A 21,872-nucleotide genomic window follows, 5' to 3' on the forward strand; every position below is an offset into this window, starting at 1 on the left:
GTTCGTGCGACCCAGTCATGCATTTTAATTTCTTCGTTATTTCGTTATTTTAATGATCTCAGGGAAATTTAAATCAACATAGTCCCCAATATGTTTGTTTTCTTGTTTGTTTCATTGAAAAAAAAATTGAAAGGTCTCAAAAAAAGCCAGTTATAAGTCTACAACAAATCTACTCTTTGAATCTGTTTAATAATCTATCAGGATGCCTTATGCCATGGTCTAGTAATGTAAGTGACATATCATGCTACAACTTGGTCTATGTGTTAGTCCGATTTATGTATGTATTATGCATAAACTAGAAATAATAAATCGGTATAATTATCATCAACACCTTTAATTTTAAAATGGGTCACTGTGGCGTATGCGTAACATTATTTTTCTATGGAAAAACTTAACTTTGAACAGTTAATACAAAATATTTTCTTCAATTTTGCAATTTTTTTTTCGAACGAATACATCAATAGGACTATGTAACGTTTATATATATAATATAGTCTTATTGTTCTATTATCTATTCGATTCATGTGATACACTCAAACAAGCAGGGTTCAAATTGCTGTCAAAATTAAATTTTAACAAACAATTTTTCTTCAATGAATGGGAGGATCGGATAGAGCAGAGTAGGACCGGTATTTGATAATAGTAGGTCAAGTCCACTTTTCTATAAGTTGGGCCTTAAAAATTCAGTTTTTGCTTATTTGTTAAATAAAATGGTAAAAATAAGTTCTTGGCACATAAAACTATTTTTCTGTAAAACATTTTCTTTTAAATTCCCTTAGTTTCTAAATAAGAGCTTCTCAAAGTCGTGTTAAACGCACAAATTTCAAATGGATTTATTATATTATTATTCTAAGCGCCTCATTTATGATAGTTCTTTATTGCATCTGGTAAATCTTATACAGAAATGTTAGGTATCTGGTTCCGTACTACGATTATGAAACCAAAGGCAAAAAAACGATTGTCACGAAATAAACAGATTATTAATAGCGTGAATAGATTCATGAATTTTTGTCATATACATATTTACTTCTTTATACAGTACATATTAACTTTATACTCCATCACCATGTTCCACGACTTCTAAAAATGCGCAATGCACCTAGATTCGTGTTGGAGTCCACTTTTTTGTCTGCTTTAAAAAGTAAATAAAAACAATTTTAATCTTTTATTTTAGTTTTATTTCGTTTCTTTTGATTTTTAATATTTAGCGATTAATAAATAATGCAATTTTTATTTATAAATTCTTGTTATAGTTATGTATTATTTAAAAAATTTACAGAACCTATCTAAGATTTTGTTAAAATTGTTTTAAAGTTCAGAATTGTTTCATAGTTGTTTGTTTTAATTTTTTGTTTAATATTCGTATAAAAAAAATGTATTTATATAAAAAAAAATCTTAAATATTATTTTATTTTTCATTATATTTATATAATATATAAAGTTGCCAATAAAGACTAGTTGTTGTTAGAGAGAGGAATGTTTTATCTATCCGCTCTCAATTCCCATTAATTTATTTTTGTATTTTGTTTATATAATTATGTATATAATATATTTGTTTTGATTTTTGTTTGTATTTTTTTTTATTTAGGAATCGCTAACGAATTTTATATAAAAGTTAATTTTTTGTTTGACTTCAGTTTTGAGTGATGCATTCGACAATATAATACATACACACATTATTTTTTTTTTATGATTAAAGCTCAATAAATCTTCCTAAGCATAATTTTTTTTTTTTAATTATAATAAAAATAATTATAACAGGCAGAATGGACAGTTATAATAAAAAATAAAATATATTCTTTTTCATAAAATTTTTTTGTTCATATAATATGTAAAAATCTATATAAAGTTTATCTAATAAAAAAAATAATTGCTCTTTATTTTTTTAGGGCAATCTACATAATTATTTATCTACGTTCGATGAACCATTTCTGAGTCTCACTCTCAGGATCACATGTGGCCACTTGAACATCATCGGCAGTCTTTAGACCCCGATAATCTAAACAGAATCCTGTTTTTACATGAACAAATTGGTCATTTGAGAATTGCCATTCTTCGTTATAGTCTGTTTTATCAAAACATGGCGTCATGACTACTCTGAATGGTGGCGAATCACTTCGCTGAACAGTTGCACAACTTAATTCATTGCGCAGAACACCATCATTGGTTAATGAGAAGAATTGAGATTTTGTTATGGGAGTTCCGCAGGAGAAAACACCGAGATTGTATGGCTTCTCGTTGTTTTGCTGCAAATCGTCAAGGCATAAATTTCTATGAATTGCTCTTATTCTGAAAAATCAATGACAATCGAGTTAGAATTCATAAAAGACTTGTTGAAACAATTTAACTTACTTTCCATAGCCAATTACATTTTTAGTTGGTATGAATTTTTCGGGATAGACATTTTTAAGGTACCATTCAAAGTTTTTGCAGCGTAGTTTTTTACGCAACATAGTTCTGTGGGTAACATCGCCAATGTCAGGGTGGAACTTCAAGTCTGGGCGATTCATGTAGAATAAGTTTATATATTCGTCCATCCAGACTATAGCCATTCGAGCGGTATTTACTCCATGAGTATCACGATCATTAGGGAATCTTTAAAGAACAAGAAGATTTTTAGAAAAATGACTAATTATTGGATCATAAATAAACTTACGCATAAGGATGGAAATCCCTAAAGACGTGGCCAACTCGTGAGCATGGAATTGTTTCTATTGTACCACCACATTGCCAAATTCTGAAAGACATCTCAAGATTCTCACCACCCCATCCATCCATCTGTTTCAAAAAAAAAACATTACAAATTTGGATATATTTGATTTTTTATTGTAGAATTCAAAACTTTACCTGTTCATCATAACTTCCAACTTCCCAGAAATATTGCCGATCAATAGCAAATAATCCACCAGCCATTGTCGGACTATAAGTAGGACAAACTTCTACAGGTTTATCACATTCTCTGCGAATGCGAGCATATTCACGTTCAGGAACATTTATCCAATCGAAATGACCATTCCATTGGAAACCACCAACTTGGAATTGTTTATATCCATTTGTACAATATTGGAAGTCTTTTGAGTCGATAACATCGATAATAGGAACTAGCACTGATGTGCGAGATTCCTTAATTCGAGCAAGTAAGGGTTCTATCCAACCAATGATGCCTTCGCAATGAGCATCAAGGAAGATTAAGGTATCTCCGGTGGCAATTCGAGCTCCAGCTAAACGAGCGCGAATTAGACCGAGTCTGAAATAAATACAAAAGTTATAATTAAGTGATTAAATTATTTTTTCTTAATTAAGAAAATATTTTATAAATCATAATAAAAGTAGTCGTGTGCGAACGAGTTTCATGACCTTCATTAATTCAAATTCATTAATTTGGTTTTATGATTTACTTTCATTAAAAGTTGAACTATATCCATGATTTTATTATGTTCAAAATAAAATAATAAACAGCCTATTAGAATATTTAAACAAGTTCCTAGAAATAATATATTCATCATTTAGACCTATAACATACTGTTTTACTATATTTATTTTGTTTTGTTTCTTTTGCATAACCCATTTTCAATTTCATATAAATTAGTTTTGGTATTCAAAATGAGATAAACTAGTTTTCTTCATTTTGTATTCACGGTTCATAAGATTTATCATTGAAATTAGAGATAAGATTAATTTGCTTTTTTGTATTTTATGTGGATTGTTTTTTTTTTTTTTTTTTTAATTTTAAATCCCATTCGTTTTTTGTTTTATTTTAAGTAAATTCCGGTTTATAAGCCACTCTTTTGTATGGCTAATTTGAAAATATATTTATGTACAATATCTGTTGATTTTGTTTTTATGTCTTTAAAGAATTTCTGACCAGCAAAATATTGCACACTTTATATCCTCTTTTATGGATTACTCACTCAATATTTTTTTTTAATTTTTGTTGTTATATACTTTGGCATTTATTGGCAAGTTTGTCACTTTTGCTGCACCGTTTCAGATAGTTTAAAAACAAAACCCATTCTATAATAAGGGTACCATTGATAACACCTTTTGAAAAAGAGTTTTTCATAAAAAGAAACATGCCGATTCGGTATTCTCTATTATATTTCGGAAAGCATTGTTTGAATGGTTAAGAAGGATTTAAAAGATAAGTTTAAGTTCAAAGGCAAACAGTTAACGAAGTTGAAAGTGAAAGGAAAAAGGCGGTGATTTTATATTGGCCAGCGTCAGCTAATATTCTATTTAATAGAAAATTTAATGATTTAATGCCATAAAAGTATGCTTCAACCAAAAATGCTTCTAACTCCATTAGTGTATTTCTGATAAAATGGTTACACTGGTCGGTTTTCATTTTTTTTTTTTTTTTGTATTTAACTTGAAAACCAAGCCTAACTATAAAATAGCTCAGAGACAGATTTTATAGTAAATTAATAGTAAATTAAATTTTATATCAAAATTAGTTGGATGAAAAAATTAGTTTTGACTAGAGTAGCAGATATACACTTCGCGTCACTTGAATAGAAACAACATTTTTTCTTTAGAAAATAGCGATTGGCGCTTTGGTGAGGTAACTAAGTAGATTTTTGGTTTTGCATTTTCAAAGAGGAACTTTTAACAAACAATGTTGTAAAAACAAATAACCCAAAACAGAAACCGTATGGCTTCTAGTTGCGTTTTTTCGCATTACCTCACAAAAAACAGTGTTTTTTTTTGCGTCACTTGAATAGAAACAAGCTCTTAAATTAGATAAAAATGATGAAAAATCATGGAAAACACTAATTATAGTAAAGCAATATTATGCTTTGACATTATTTGCACATTATAACCAATTATGGGCTACGAGCTACCAATAGGCACCACAGAAAATACATAAATAAAATTTAACATTGAAAATGCACTTCTACTGTACACAATCGTGGACCTAATTGGAGAAAGTGATAAAAGTGTTTGGTAACTTCTTACAAATTAAGAAAATCACATTTTCTACAATTTAAGGATTGAATAAGTGAAATAAACTTTCGTTTTTATCCGGAATGCATCTGTTTTGTTTTTATTGCGTTGTTTTTTCTTGAACTATCCTTGTGCAATCTCTAAGACGGTTGTTCTTCCACGTTCCTAAACTTGCCAAGAGCTTCTACCATTATTTCTTTGTAAAAGTTAGCATCTGTTTTTGAAGCGTGAAGCTTCAATTTTGCTATTGCACATCATAAAAACAAAGCGTATTACTATAACACATTTTAGTGCCCTTTATTGGCGATGCGATAAAGGTTATTCTTTTATAAACCAATGAAATAGGACTAATATTAACGTGGTCCATCTGAGTTGTTATGTTTTCCTTTAAAAAACCAATCTTTACCTCACTACTTTTCAGTTCGAATGCAACTATAAAATAGTTAACTTTTTTGTAATCTTAGAAGAACTTAAAATATTGTTATTTTGTATTTTGAGGCTTTTTTAATGTTGTGCACCTTTTATAACTTCCAGGATGGAACAAACCAACACGTTTCCATAGCACTAACACCACGTTTTTGACCGATTTTAGCGGCAAAGTGAAGAAAATTGCAGCTAGTTTTTAAGTTATTTTTTTCTCTGCTCGTGACTTGGGTCTCACCTGTCTTATTATTTGATTTGATCACTAGTTTACGATATTTTAAAATTTATCTCATCCAAATTTGGCAAATTTTCCAATATCTTTCTCGATTTTGCATAGTGCAGGTGCATTTTCAATGTTAGCTGCTATTTATGCATTTTCTGTGTTGCCTATTGGTAGCTCGTAGCTCATAATTGGTTATAATGTGCAAATAATGTCAAAGTTTAAGACTGCTTTACTAAAATTAGTGTTGTCCATGATTTTTCATCATTTTTATCTAATTTAAGAGCTTGTTTCTATTCAAGTGACGCAAAAAAAAACACTGTTTTTTGTGAAGTAATGCGAAAAAACGCAACTAGTAGCCATACGGTTTCTGTTTTGGGTTTTTTGTTTTTACAACATTGTTTGTTAAAAGTTCCTCTTTGAAAATGCAAAACCAAAAATCTACTAAGTTACCTCACCAAAGCGCCAATCGCTATTTTCTAAAGAAAAAATGTTGTTTCTATTCAAGTGACGCGAAGTGTAGAATGTCTAAAAAAAGATATTTACAAAACTCATCGTATTTTCATTCGTTCCTATGTTGAATTCGTATTTGACTGGACTAAATTGACGACCTTGTAATTCTTGGCCTACGATAGTTTACGCAAGGTTAGAAGTACACTTCGCGTCACTTGAATAGAAACAACATTTTTTCTTTAGAAAATAGCGATTGGCGCTTTGGTGAGGTAACTAAGTAGATTTTTGGTTTTGCATTTTCAAAGAGGAACTTTTAACAAACAATGTTGTAAAAACAAATAACCCAAAACAGAAACCGTATGGCTTCTAGTTGCGTTTTTTCGCATTACCTCACAAAAAACAGTGTTTTTTTTGCGTCACTTGAATAGAAACAAGCTCTTAAATTAGATAAAAATGATGAAAAATCATGGAAAACACTAATTATAGTAAAGCAATATTATGCTTTGACATTATTTGCACATTATAACCAATTATGGGCTACGAGCTACCAATAGGCACCACAGAAAATACATAAATAAAATTTAACATTGAAAATGCACTTCTACTGTACACAATCGTGGACCTAATTGGAGAAAGTGATAAAAGTGTTTGGTAACTTCTTACAAATTAAGAAAATCACATTTTCTACAATTTAAGGATTGAATAAGTGAAATAAACTTTCGTTTTTATCCGGAATGCATCTGTTTTGTTTTTATTGCGTTGTTTTTTCTTGAACTATCCTTGTGCAATCTCTAAGACGGTTGTTCTTCCACGTTCCTAAACTTGCCAAGAGCTTCTACCATTATTTCTTTGTAAAAGTTAGCATCTGTTTTTGAAGCGTGAAGCTTCAATTTTGCTATTGCACATCATAAAAACAAAGCGTATTACTATAACACATTTTAGTGCCCTTTATTGGCGATGCGATAAAGGTTATTCTTTTATAAACCAATGAAATAGGACTAATATTAACGTGGTCCATCTGAGTTGTTATGTTTTCCTTTAAAAAACCAATCTTTACCTCACTACTTTTCAGTTCGAATGCAACTATAAAATAGTTAACTTTTTTGTAATCTTAGAAGAACTTAAAATATTGTTATTTTGTATTTTGAGGCTTTTTTAATGTTGTGCACCTTTTATAACTTCCAGGATGGAACAAACCAACACGTTTCCATAGCACTAACACCACGTTTTTGACCGATTTTAGCGGCAAAGTGAAGAAAATTGCAGCTAGTTTTTAAGTTATTTTTTTCTCTGCTCGTGACTTGGGTCTCACCTGTCTTATTATTTGATTTGATCACTAGTTTACGATATTTTAAAATTTATCTCATCCAAATTTGGCAAATTTTCCAATATCTTTCTCGATTTTGCATAGTGCAGGTGCATTTTCAATGTTAGCTGCTATTTATGCATTTTCTGTGTTGCCTATTGGTAGCTCGTAGCTCATAATTGGTTATAATGTGCAAATAATGTCAAAGTTTAAGACTGCTTTACTAAAATTAGTGTTGTCCATGATTTTTCATCATTTTTATCTAATTTAAGAGCTTGTTTCTATTCAAGTGACGCAAAAAAAAACACTGTTTTTTGTGAAGTAATGCGAAAAAACGCAACTAGTAGCCATACGGTTTCTGTTTTGGGTTTTTTGTTTTTACAACATTGTTTGTTAAAAGTTCCTCTTTGAAAATGCAAAACCAAAAATCTACTAAGTTACCTCACCAAAGCGCCAATCGCTATTTTCTAAAGAAAAAATGTTGTTTCTATTCAAGTGACGCGAAGTGTATGTTTTTTACGGACTATTCTATTCAAAATGTTTAATTTCTTTTTAAACTATGTAAGTTGTAGTAATAAAGTTTTTTTTTTCATACAAATCTATGTATGTAAACACTGAGCATTTTAAGGTAAAAAAAAATCTAGAAGCAATAGAATTATCAATTAAGAACCTAATCCTCTTAAGAAGTCTGTTAAAAAATAAAACAGAAATCTTTAATTTTTGACTTAAATTTGATTAGGTCCAATTTATTCTTTCTCTATAATTCATTTATCCATTCGTCATACAAATAAAAAATCTGTCAAATTTAAAATAAATTTAAAATTTACCATTTTAAATTTAATGGAGCGTAAATAAATTAGAAAAAATATTCGCCTTAAGATCATAAACCTACAAAGTTAAGTTTTACGTTTACGTAAATTGGTACCCAAAAATTTGGTTTTTTTATTTTTAAAAAATAATATTATGGAAGCGCAATAATGGGGAAGGAGGGAGTTTGCTGACGTGAATCGCAGTTACAGTTTATACAAATTTTCTTCCATAGCCGTGTTTTTGTGGTAACACAGTATTTTGTTGAGTAAACATTTTAAGCTGTAAACTAACTACAATAACAAAACAAATTGAAAAAAATGTTCTCTGTAAACCAAAAAATAAAAACAAATTGTTTATCATTTGTTGTTTACTGTGCAAATTTTTTCTGAACTAAGTACTGAGTTAACAAAAAACATGATTTCTTGAAAAAAAAATTATGTTTGTTAAAATATGGATTGTATAAATCTTTAAACTTAAACCATCATAAACCTCTCTGATGTTTTGTACACAAAAGACACTATTAAACAATTTTGAAAACTCTCAACAAATTCAAAAGTACAAAGTTTGATACAAATGACTTCATCGTTGTAATAAAGAAAGATAAACAAAAGCAGAGACAGGCGTAGGCAGGTAGAATTTGTATTTAATTTCTTTACAAATGCAAAACTTGTCCTCTTCTACATATAAACACATTCCTATATCTCAAGTGTAAATAATATCCACTTAAGATATCATACCGCTTTTTTACCAATTTACAACACATAAAACACTCATCTCCATCACATTAAATTCACAAACAAATGTCTTTCAAATGAAACCTCACACAGTAGTTTTACTTGTTTCAAACGAAAAAGCAATAAAAATCAAACTAGCAACAAAAACAACAACAATAAATCCCATTATATTATAAAACCTGTGTAAATGAACTTGTATCTTCTAAAAAGTTAAAAGTTAAATTCTTATAAATCATCAAAACAGTAAAAAATGTGTTCTAATTCTAATATGCCTCAAGGGTCATTCAAAAGTAATTCTTCTTTTCTTAAATCTGCTCTTTTAACTGTTAACTCATTACTAATGCATAGAAACAACAAACAACCAACGGCCTGGGCTTTTCCAACAAAAGAAAATACGATTAAGACAAACTACGACTACTACGAAAACAGAGAAGGAAACAAAGTGCAATTCAAAAGAACTAAGTCAATGGCCATGAATTATTTTGACCACATCTCTTATTCTCATGTGACACTCTCTTCTTGCTTCTATTAGAACGAATTTAGAATACTAAGTTTATCATCGTCATCAAAACTTAAGAAAGCCTTGAATATATTTCTCATATTAATCGGGGCAAGCAAACACCACGAAAAAGACTCGACTCATCTTTCTTCATATTCACCACAACACACATTCGCTTTCTATTGCCAATGAACAAGTTGAAGATGTTCATCAAGCCATCATGTAACACACGTCTATCCAATTATCATATCATAAATATTTTTGAAATCTATGCCAAACCTCTTTCCCAAAAATAGATACACAACTCTACTATGAAACCAACTACGAATAAGATTTAAATATTTTAAATGTCAAATGCAACCGAAGATGATGATGATCTGATCAGGTTAGACGAGTTTCTTGTATTGATTCAAGACAAGACAAGATGAGCCAACAGAAATTGATAACTTATTATCTAATCGTCCAACAAACGTCCAATAATGATTACAACAATAATAAAATGCACAACTGGGTCGCACGAACTTGCTCTTTGGGTTCAAGTTGCTAGAAAAAAACCAATTAAAATTCATTTTTCAAAGGAATAACACAACATCTAAAATCAAATTGAGCTCCAAATTAAAAAGCTTCCGGCTGACAGACGGACTTCCGGGACCCACTTTTTGGCATTCTCTACCATCGTAATGTCATGTCTAATAGTTATCTCAACTCTTTACTTGCGATATATGTAGGTACGGAAAAAAAAAATTGAGCTCAATGATGGAGAATGCCAAAAAAGTGGGTCCGGCAATTCTGCCTGCCTGTCCGTCTGTAAGTACCTCGAGCTACAACCGAAACTACTGGAGCGATTTTCTTCAAACTTGGTAGTTAGCAGTTTTGGGTGATTCCCTATAGGGGAAATTGAAAATTTTTTTTATGACCAAAACTAACGGTAGCTGCCATATAAAGAAAAAAGAAAACATAATTTTTTTCAAAAATTTGTGTGTGTAGAATTAGAGGCCAGTTATAGCTATCATTGAAATTCATCATTGAAACAAATCAATGGAGTGGTTTTTGACAAGTCAGTTATAGATTTTATTGAAAAATGTACATCATTGGAAAGCCCTGTCAATGAAATTTACTACTGCAAGTAGGCATTTGAGGTTACAGTTGATCATTGAAATTAAAACTAATTGATGAGAACAGAAAGATATTAGAACATCTTTAGTGAAACGATTTGTTTTCCAAATATTGAAACGAAAATCAGCAGTTCATTGGTATCAGTTTCAATCAGTGAAATGATAAAATTGTATTTTAAAAAAGGTTTTAATCGAAATCAATTATTTTTTTAAGTAAAAATATTCTATATCTCATTATCTTCATGCTGAAACCCCTTATAACCCTTTTTGTTTGCTTTTCTAGCTTAAAATTACAAATGAAAAATTGGGAGCGGGTCATAATTCTGCTTGTCAAAATTCTGTACGACAATATTCTGTACGACAATATTCTGTAGGGTCAAAATACTGTAAGACCATAATTCTGTACGTCATTATACTGTAAATACAAAATTCTGTACGTCAAAATACTGTATGGACAAAATACTGACTTGCAAAATTCTGTTTTGTAAAATTCTGTACGGCAAAATACTGTATTTTCAATACAGTATTTTTAAAGAAATTTCCTTTGATAAAAAAACACTAAATAGTAACTTTAAATATAATTATTGACAGTAAAGTTGTAATTTTATACAAACATAATTATTAAAGTAAAAAAGTAAATCAATTCTAGGAACACAAATCAAACTTTTCTTAAACATACAAAATACATTTTACAAAAAAAAATGTCAAAATCAATATATCTTAATTTTTTTTTAATCCGTTTTAGGTATGCAACGTGGTTTAATTCAGATTGTTTTTTTAAATAAGTGTAGTTTTGTTTTCTCTCTCTTTTTTCCGTATCTCCTAATAAAATAACTAGATTAATCAGCATTAGAAGCTTGCCTCTTTATTAAGTTGATCTCTTAGAAATTCATAGTAAACCCTCTTTTAAATATATCTGTATTTCAAAATTCTGTAAAAATGCTGTAAAAAATATCGTATTGATAATGTAAAAAAGTGCGCGCACTTTTTTACATTAGGTGTGTTTTTTATTACCACCGGTCTTAACTGGACAAAAAAAACGCCTCGGGGCTTAACCTGAAATCTTGGCAGCACTGTATATTGAATGTTCCGAAAACAGCAGACACAACAAAAATTTAGAGTTGTCATATTTTTCGCTTTCGTCATTTTCTTGTATTTTTCATGTATGTTTTACAAAAAGATACAAAAATGTATGCTAGCAAAACTATTTTAATATTTGCTCTTCCAAACGTGAGTTTTTACGTTTTTAAACAAATTCTAAACAATTTATGAAAAAATTAGTTTGGTAGCACAGATTTAAAACTGTTCAAAAAGTTAAGCCCAGAGAAATCTCCGGGCTAAACAACTAAGCCCAAGGGGCTAAGGTGTTGTTGTATTTAACATGTAAATTGCTTAGCCCAGACTGCGTTTTTTTTGTCTAGTTAAGACCGGTTGTAATAAAAAACACACCTATTATCAAAACGATATTTTTACAGCATTTTTACAGAATTTTGATAAACAGAATTTTGATGTACAGAATTTTGAAATACAGTATTTTGACCAACCAGAATTTTGCTGTACAGAATTTTGACTTTCAGAATTTTGTTCGTACAGCATTTTGCACACACAGAATTTTGACATACAGTATTTTGGCATACAGTATTTTGAATACAGAATTTTGCAACATACAGAATTTCGACCCCAACCCTGAAAAATTTCAATGATGCATTTCTATGATAGCTATAACTGGCCCCTCACAATACATAAGAGCCTCTCTTTTACATAAAAAATATATTTTTTGTACCGTTATTAACGGTACCCGCCATAGAACTTTTTTTTTTATTATGAATTTCTCGTTAACGACAAAGCAGATTTTTGTACAGAAAAATTAAAACAATCACTATTATTTATAAAAATTTTTAAGTTTTTTGAAAAACGCATTTTTGTTTTTTAAAAAATATTTAAAATTTTTGAAAAATTAATTTTTTGAAAACGGGTTGATTAATTTTATAGAAACTTCGTTTTTAGGTGTTGGATAATATTTTCTTAAAAATGGCATACCAACTTTTTTTTTCAAAAAATTTTAGAAAATTTTTATACCTATATAAAAACTTATTTTATTAAAAAACGGCTCAAACGATTTTCGAAATTTTTTTTTCTAAAAATTCATTTCTATACAAGAAATCAAATGGAAATGGTATATACTTTGTTTTGTGTAAAAGATCATTTAAAACAGTGTTTAGTCAGTTATAAAAACAGATTTTATATATTTTTTTTTCATTACTTGTTATGAAATTCGTCAAAAATATTAAATTTTCCTTAATTTTGTTAAAAAAAAGCAAAATTATAGTAACTTTTACCATAAGAGCAAGTACGTGCGACCCTTTTTTTTTTTGGGAATGCATAACTTGATATTATATAGTAAAAATCTTACACAATTCGCAACAAAATTTATTTCTATCAATGTAAATCATATTTCAAAATGTCAGTCTGGTAGACAGCCATATATAGGCCATACCAATTAGGTTTAAGAAATTAATATTACAAAATGTTATTATACTAAGAAATAAAGAAATCATTAAAACTAAACTTACCTATTCTTCAAACGCAACACATGAACAACTCCTTTAGGCAGCCTTGTAGTCACATAGTGATCCAATTTCCCACCCAATTCCTCATTCGTACTTCCATCATCGACAAGGATGATTTCTTTGAGTATCCTCGAGTCTCCAGTATTAAGAACACTATGAACTGTCCTCAACAAAACCGAATACGGTTCATTGAAGAATATAATAACCACACTCGTAGTAGGCAGATCATTCAAGTTATACTTGATATTCGCACACAAAGGCAACCTTGAATCCGGGGTAGTACGATTATACGAGAGCTTCTCACTCAACACCTCGTTGAGAGCGATTTTTTTATAAATCTCATCACCCCGAATCTTTTCATCTCCGTCGAGTTGCACCGCTCGACCTTCATCACCCAAACCAGGTACTTGTTTGGCCAGATCTTCACGAATCTGTTTTTCATAGATATTCTCCTCGGAGGGATATATGAATGGAGTGACAATAGAGTTATCCTCTTGGACAGCATCTGGATTTAACAGAGCTGCCGGAGTAGCCAAGAGGAGTCTCTTCCTAGCTTCCATTTCATCTTCAGCCATATTTTGGCTGATGACTTTGAGATAAAGTAGGAAACAGGACACAACTACGGTCAAGATAATGAGCTTGCCGTAGAAGGAACGTCGGAATCTTGGAAGCATTTTTTGGAGACTTGTCTTCCCTCTAACTTACACACACAGATACAACTTTCTACTTAAAAAACTAAATTTATTTAGAATGTTCAACGACAACAACGACGAAGGTGGGAATAGAGTAAAAAATAGGAAGTTAAAAAAAATGACTATGTCAATTGGTCAGTAGTTAATTGTTGATAATAAGAGTTTATTACTCCCCGGGGTATCTATTTGTTTCCCACCAAACGACAACGACGACGACGAAGACATACACAACACGGAAGAGGACACAACGACAACAAGACTTCTTGACTCAGCTTGGCTGATAAAGAAGCAGCACTTCATGGCACAAAATAGTTACGTCGGAGAAATGCAAGTTAACCGCGACGACTGACAACGATTGTGGTGGCGTTCGCTTCGACAATGGCCAAAAGAAGCAACAGCGAGCTGAATATTCATCTTATTCTCATCTCATCATCAACTGAGAGTTGTTTTTTTTTTTTGCTTTCTTTTTCGTGTTAGTTTGTTTGAATATTTCTAAGGTTTTTTTGTTTGCTAATACCTCCACACGAGAGGTAACGTCAGCAAAATTGGCTTTTTTTATTTGTTCAAGTGGTAGGGTATTTTTTGGGATTTTTGTTTTTATTTCGGGGAGATCTTTTGATAGGTTTCTTTTGGTTTCTTTTGCTTCTATTCAATTCTACTACTATTTGACTGTAAATTGATGGAATTTGTTGCGGAAATGAGCAACAAATTGCTGCTTATTGAAGTTTGATGACTTCTTGTTCTTCGTTTTATTAAGTTGTTTCTTGTTTGTTTGGTATTTTTTTTTATTTTGTTGGTGGGAGAGATGATGATTTGTTGGTCGATGTTTTTTGGGAGAAAATTATAGAAAAAGAAAAACACACAAAAATACTTTAGCAAATTGACAGGTAATCAAAGTCGATTTTAGTGGTTTTCTTTTCAACTTTTTGGTGTTACTATCGGAATGTCATATGAAGAGGTATGGTGAAATTAAATGCTAACAACAGGTATCGGTAAGGAAGTGTGGGAGATATAAAAAAAAGGTGAAATGGTTGTTGTATATGATAAATGATTGAGATGGAGTATGGATAATAGATGGCAGTTGGAATGTTTAAAAGAAAATGGAAGTGTAAACAGGAAATATGAAATGTATTTATATTTCGCTTTTAAACATTTAAATTTATCATGATTATGGGGGTTTGTTAATTAATTCAATAAAAAATATACAAAGTAAAATATATGTTTAACAGTGATGAAATTGAACAGTGTCCTGAAGTTTGACAACTGATTTATGTTACTTGTCCTGGTAGTCCCTTTAGGATTCTTAAACAAATCAAACAGGCATGACATAACGATGATAAAAAAATACGAAAACAAGTGATGCCCGCATTCTGCCCGTCTGGCCCTCCTGTACTGAAGCGATTTATTTATTTATTCGTATAGTCTTACACAATAAGATACATCTTTTAAATAAGTATAAGATTAATTAGTTAATAATAATCGATGCATAAAAATATGGAAACATTAAAAGTTTAAAAATTCGCAGAATTTTAAGAAAAAGATATGCAACAAATCAAATAACATTATTAATTAAAGCCTGGTACGCAGATCGAGCTAAAAACTTCCATACAAATAATCGATAACACTGGTTAACAAGGATTCTGTTGCCTGAACCAAAATATACTTTTCTGAAGGTTTTTGGTGTGCTGAACTCGAATCCGAAGTCAAAAAAATTCTAGCAGCTCGCGTTTTTGAAATATTACCGTTAGAAAATGCAAAAAAAAACGTTTTTTTGACTACTTCGGACGTTTTTTATTCATGTAAGAAAATTTTTTAAAATTAAAATTGTAACGGTTTCTAAAAGACCTGTTTTTCTTCTTTCAAAATCTGTTTAAATCTTTCCGATATCTTTCGTATAGGTATAGATATCTTAAGATGAACTAAGTGTGTTTTGCTCAAAAATCATAGAAGATGTAATAACTTTATAATACATTGGTAAGCCAAGCAGCACATGTGTTGTCGAAAAAATTTTAGCTGTTGCTGACTACATATTTAATACCCTTTTCAAAAATGTAATTAAAAGACTTTCATCAGCTCTAGTTTCTTAGTTTCAGCAAAGTAGATATAAAACAGAAAAAAACATGTATTTACTTAGAAAAACTTTATTTAAAAAAATAAATTAACTATTAGTTTCCAAAAAACTTCGTTTTAAGGCTCTCCTCTGGTGTGCTGACTTTGGAAAATGACATATAAGAGACCAACAATAGTCGGACATCATATTCGTATCCCAGAAACCCTGGTATAAAGTTATTACATCCTCTATGATTTTTGAGCAAAACACACTTACTTCATCTTAAGATATCTCGACCTATACGATAGATATCGGAAAGATTTAAACAGATTTTGAAAGAAGAAAAACAGGTCTTTTAGAAACTGTTACAATTTTAATTTTAAAAAATTTTCTTACATGAAAAAAAAACGTCCGAAGTAGTCAAAAAACGTTTTTTTTTTGCATTTTCTAACGGTAATATTTCAAAAACGCGAGCTGCTAGAATTTTTTTGACTTCTAATTCGAGTTCAGCACACCGAAAACCTTCAGAAAAGTATATTTTGGTTCCGGCAACAAAAAAAAAGTTTAATTTTGTAAACCAGTGTAATTTGTATGGTTAAATTTTTTCGATAATTTGTTTGGGAGCAAAAATTTAGCTCGATCTGCGTACCAGGTTTATAAGTATGTTGTATTATAGAAAAATTCAAAAATGTTAAGAGATTTTGCAAAAAAAAATTCGGATAAATTTTTTTTGCTAACGAGTTCGAGGATTTCCTAAAAAAAACTTTTTTTGTATAATAAATATTTTCTTTTAGATGGCACGCCATTTTTTTTTTTTGTTGGGAAAATGGTTTAAAATTTTTATATATTTTTTTATTGCAAAAGCTGACAATTTTATTTCCGTCTTTAAAGCAATTTGAGTAAGTTACTAAATTTGAAAGCAGTTTTCTTTTTAACTTAGTAACTTATTAAAATGGTCATAACATTTTACTACATCGTTTCAAATTTTGCATGCCACCTTAGTATCCAGATCGGGTTTATTTACTTTTCAATCAAAATGTTTTTATAAGAATTAAGCAGAACTAAAATGTATTTAACAATTTTAGACGAGTGCACAGCTTCAGCTAAAAAATCACATTTTTCGAACGAACTTATGTTCTAGCTGTTCAAATCACTAAAATATAAGTTTTTTGGTTGGAAGAGCTTTCTCTAAATAATTTATTTTTAAATTTGGTTGACTATAGGAACAGGAAAGACAAATTATATTTATTATATTATTATAAAATCCCATTTTGAGATTTTTGAGAAAAACTAAGACTGTGTGCGTGAAAGGCTTTTTGGGTATTTTTAAAGACAAAATCTTATTGTTGTATGAAGTCTCTTTATTCTTTGTTTCTATTATCCAAAATATAACGGTATGTAATATCAAATTTCATTAGGTACCTACACATCAATTTATTTTTCAATAAAAAAAAACACTTTTTTAACCATGATATTCTTAAAGACATAATATTCTTAAAAAAAAGGCACTTAAAACTTATAAGTACAATCTCAAATGTAACATATTTGTTGGATGGTACTATTATTTTTACTAAGTTTTTGCAAAAAAAAAAACACATGTTGTCTAAACCGCAGAAAAACGCATTTTTAAAAGCGGGTAAAAGCGGGTGAGATGGCGCGGCGGGGGAGATGGCGCACTTTAAATATCTTTTACATTTATTGCTCTAAAAATGTATGAAAAATATTTTTAGCTTTCTTTAAATATTTTAAATCGATGTAGCCAGTATTCATTTCTTTGTCTTTGATACAAAAAATAAAAAAAAATTTCAAAGCAAATCATGTGATGATTTTTTTCGAATTTTTTTTTCGTTCTTTTTTTTTTGTTCCGATATTTTGTGAGTCGTTGGGATCTTAGGTGCCCTTGATACACCAATACAAACAGGAGAGTATAAGTTATGGATTGCGCGTGAAATCTGAGCTCTAGTTGTATCTGCTTTTTATGGGTACTTACGAATAGGAACTATGCGAAAAAAAGGTGAGATGGCGCAGTTTTTGCGGGTGAAATCTGAAATGGCGCATTCCGTACAAGAATTTTTCAATTGAGTATAGTGTTAGCATGTGCCATATCACCCTCAAAATATTTTTTTAAGTAATTCAGCCAAGCTCAAATTTTATAAAAAAAGACGACTAGTTGCAATCTATTATATGGCATGCATTGGTGCTTGACTCCTTCACATCGTTCAACCATTTGTGCAATGAATTTGGCAATAGAAACCTAAAACAAACTCATGCGCCATCTCACCCACCCTATAGGGGGAGATGGTTTTTTTTAAAACTTTTTTTCTATATTAATTTAAAAATATAAGGGAGACTGGGAACATGGTATAAAAAGAGAAGGTATGATCATTAGAAAAAACTCAGTATCGAGAACTGTCAAAACTTATGGCTACTTAAGGTTTTGACAGCCCAGCCCATTGAAATTGTTGTTGTAAACAAATTTGTCTTGGAAATTGTTGTTGCTTTTGACTCTGCCAAATGCCAAACGTCAAAACCTTATTACCCCATTTTGTAAGATGGCGGCTCTAAAGATCATACCTTGTCTTTTTATACCATGGACTGGGAATTTTGGCCCATTGGTGTAACACATTGAGACATACATCAAATGAAAGGTCTCGATTAGTGTACTATTTTTTTGTATAGGCACAAATCTGTATCTCATGCAGGGAAAGTGCAGTGATGCATTTTATGTTCAAAAATGTATGTAATAAAATTCAGAAAAGTATACATTTGACCTAGATGCTCTAATAAATTGTTACAAAAACATTACATACATAACTGTGTTGGAAGTTCAATTGGGCTATTCCATCACCAGTTTTCACCCATGACGCAATGCATTTTTCGGTTTTTAGAACACTTTTGTATGGGACGTGGCTCATTTGTATAACACATTGAGACATACTTCAAATGAAAGGTCTCGATGAGTGTATTATTTTTTTAAAAGGGCAAAATCTTTTAATTTTCAAAAAAATACATTTATCGGTTTTTATGGATTTATGAAATGCAATAACAAAAAATGTTTTAGTAATTATATGATCTTCTGTAGGTACTTAGGAGTCGTGTGCGAAACTACCTTGTTGGTTTTAAAATAATTTAAATATACTAAGGTTGTGACTAATTTTTCAAAAATGGAACTCAAACTACAAGTTATATTACTAATAAAATGTTGGTAGGCATTATGAATTTAAACTAGAAACTATACGGCATGGATTAAGTCTTTTCTCCACATTTTTTGGTCTAAAAACACAAACATGTAAAAGAATCTTGAATACTTTTTGAACATAAAATGCACCGCTGCACCTTCCACGAGATAGAGTATTTTGTCCATATAAAGAAATAATACGCTCATTGAGATATTTCATCTGATGTGTGTCTCAATGTATTACACCACTACGTCCCATACAAAAGTGTTCTAAAAACCGAAAAATTCATTGTTTCATGTGGTTAAAACAGGTGATGGAATAGCCTAATTGAACTTCCAACACAGTTATGTAATGTTTTTGAAACAATTTAATAGAGCGTCTAGTTAAAATGTATACTTTTCGGAATTTTATTACATACATTTTTGAATATAAAATGCACCACTGCACTTTCCCTGCACGAGATACAGACTTTTGGCCATATAAAAAAATAATACACTCATCGAGACCTTTTCATTTGATGTATGTCACAATGTGTTACACCGATGGGCCACGTCCCATACAAAAGTGCCCAGTCTCCTTTAAAATATAAAATTCTGTAAACCAAATAATACGTTGGATATTGAATATAGAACATTTTTGCATTGTTAGAAATATGAAATGTGGTTTACTTTGTAAAATATGACAAAAACAAAAAAGGTATGCCATCTCACCCGCTCTTACCCTATACATTTTTCATTCGTAATTTCCATGTCAAAGAACACATTTTTAATAAAGTTCGTAAAGATATCATATTGTTACTATATTGATTTTGTTTTTATTTTTGGTTTCTGTGGTTAATTAAACATTTTTTACCAGTTTTCTTTGGGGTACCAGTTTTGTCAGTTATTGCTTCTATTTCTGAAATTAATAAGTATGCAAAAGAAATCTTAAATTTGTCAGACTTTGTTCATAAATTTTGCATGTTTGCCGTGATTAATTGGGCAACTTTAGATGCATGTTCATTACCCCAAATATAAACTTTTAAGTAGCAATCGAAAACAATAATTATACCAGAAGTAGTTTGTACTTTTAAATATAGGTAATTCAACGGGACTAGTACCTACTTGGTAGAACAGAACAGAACTTAATGTTCAATTTTTCAAAAAAAAAATTTAAAAAGGAACTTTATTAACCAAACGGAAACACTTGTAAATTCTTGAATTTCAAATGATGCGTTCCCGGAATAATATTTCAGAAATATAAGATGAAAGAATGTTAGAGCTATTTTTACTAAATTTTGAATGTACCTATGTAGTTTTTGTTGAAAGAAAAAACCACATTAATTACATACTTGTATTTAGTTTAAATCATTCCTTTTTTTCCATTAAAACTAAAAAAAACTTAATAAACTACTTTCACTTTGGTCATTCTTTTGGCGCTAGTCAAATGATAAATTAACTTCCTCTTGTCTTCAAAAGCAAGCATTCATCCATTCAAAAATCCACCACCAAAATCAAAATCCTGAAACGTGATTGTTTTCCTATTTCGGCGATTTTTCTGATGCAATAAATCCTTTGAATTTTAACACAATCAGACCAAACTGCTTTGCTGCCGGATGCTCGCATGTCGCATGTGTGGTATCCTTTGTCATTCTTTATTTTGGTTTATAGGTGCACATTATGCGGTCGGTATTCTAGGTGTGGGGCCTATGCACGTATTCCGGTATATACCATTCAATTCACCATCGAAACATGCAGCCGTTGCCGCATCATCAAATGACAAATTACCTCAGAATAAGGCATTAGATCGGATGCAACGATTAACGTTTGACGCTTCTATTATTAAGAATTCAAACCGCATTGCACATATTTAAGGACTCTTAAATCAAATAATGCATTGTCAGCGTTGAGTACTTATAATAGACACACACTCATATAAGAATAAGAAAAAAAAAGAAGAACACGTAACATAAAAAAAGGACGAAACATTTTGCAAAGGTTCAAGGAAATTTATTCGTCCGTTCCCACCCAGGGCGACATTTAACGTAATTTAGTGACTTCACAAAAAAGCTTCTCATACATTCTACAACCTCCCATGATTCAGCTTTGCGGTTGAAACAGTTTTGGTTCAAAAGCAGAACCCACAGGAGCAGGAGAAGATTGTTTGCCGGAAGGACCCACAAATTGCGACCAGCAGAAGCAGCAGAAACACATCACACAACACACAGAGAATATAAATAATTCATTTGAAGTGCAGACCATTAACAGTGGAGCGCAACGGCACTGCCCACTTCACAGTATGTGGGAGAACAAATCGAACGGCAATCAGGACAAAGCGATGCCAAAAAGATATCCTCATCCTCGCATCCAGTTTTTATATTACGTGTGGTTTTAAGGACAATGTCGTCGTCTTTGCTTTTTGGGGGGTGGATTTGGTCCTGTTTTTTTATGGTTCAATTACAGGGACGAACATATTTTAGGGATGTAATATTATTATTATACTTTTTTTTATTTTTATTTTTTTGGGTTCTCGGTCTCGTGTGTGCTGATTTTTTATGAGACCGCAGTTTTCAGATGACTCGGGGTATTGTACTTTTGGTCAGCATCAGCATCAGCATCGGCAGGATATAGTTTGTATAGCAAAGTTGTGGCATTTGGGGCGGTACCGCAAGTGGTTTGGGAAACTAAATTAAGACGAACATGGAAAATATGTCATAGCCTGGAGCGAGCCGAAGTCGACCTAGACTGACGACGAAGATGTCAATGATGTTGGTGCTAGAAGATTAAAAAATCTGCTGAGGGTTTGTGTTTTTCTTTAATGTTTTTTTTTTCTTTCTTTTTTTGCATTTTTTGTGGGATGATGTGATTTTGGAATGAAATGACTTTTGACCTTAATGAC

The 21,872-nt window shown here is 30.7% G+C and overlaps 1 protein-coding gene across 1 annotated transcript; it reads right to left on the reverse strand.

The window, feature by feature from the left end:
• Positions 1-1,230: 1,230 nt before the first annotated feature.
• Positions 1,231-14,668, reverse strand: LOC129921437 (polypeptide N-acetylgalactosaminyltransferase 1). Its single transcript, XM_056003261.1, has 5 exons — positions 13,078-14,668; positions 2,848-3,247; positions 2,657-2,778; positions 2,353-2,595; positions 1,231-2,289 (listed from the first exon to the last, which is right to left on the reverse strand). Exons 1-5 carry the CDS (start codon positions 13,746-13,748, stop codon positions 1,908-1,910), a joined length of 1,818 nt encoding a protein of 605 aa, XP_055859236.1. The 5' UTR covers positions 13,749-14,668; the 3' UTR covers positions 1,231-1,907.
• Between the last annotated feature and the right edge of the window lie 7,204 nt (positions 14,669-21,872).

Source organism: Episyrphus balteatus, chromosome 1, assembly GCF_945859705.1.
Source record: "Episyrphus balteatus chromosome 1, idEpiBalt1.1, whole genome shotgun sequence".
Lineage (NCBI taxonomy): Eukaryota > Metazoa > Arthropoda > Insecta > Diptera > Syrphidae > Episyrphus > Episyrphus balteatus.

Excerpts from the sequence above, each read along its gene's own strand:
- LOC129921437 (XM_056003261.1), bottom strand. The coding sequence starts at position 13,748 with ATGCTTCCAAGATTCCGACGTTCCTTCTACGGCAAGCTCATTATCTTG. Across the intron at positions 2,779-2,847 it reads TTGGAAGTTATGATGAACAG|ATGGATGGATGGGGTGGTGA; the intron begins GTAAAGTTTTGA and ends TTTTTGAAACAG. Across the intron at positions 2,596-2,656 it reads AGGGATTTCCATCCTTATGC|ATTCCCTAATGATCGTGATA; the intron begins GTAAGTTTATTT and ends TGTTCTTTAAAG.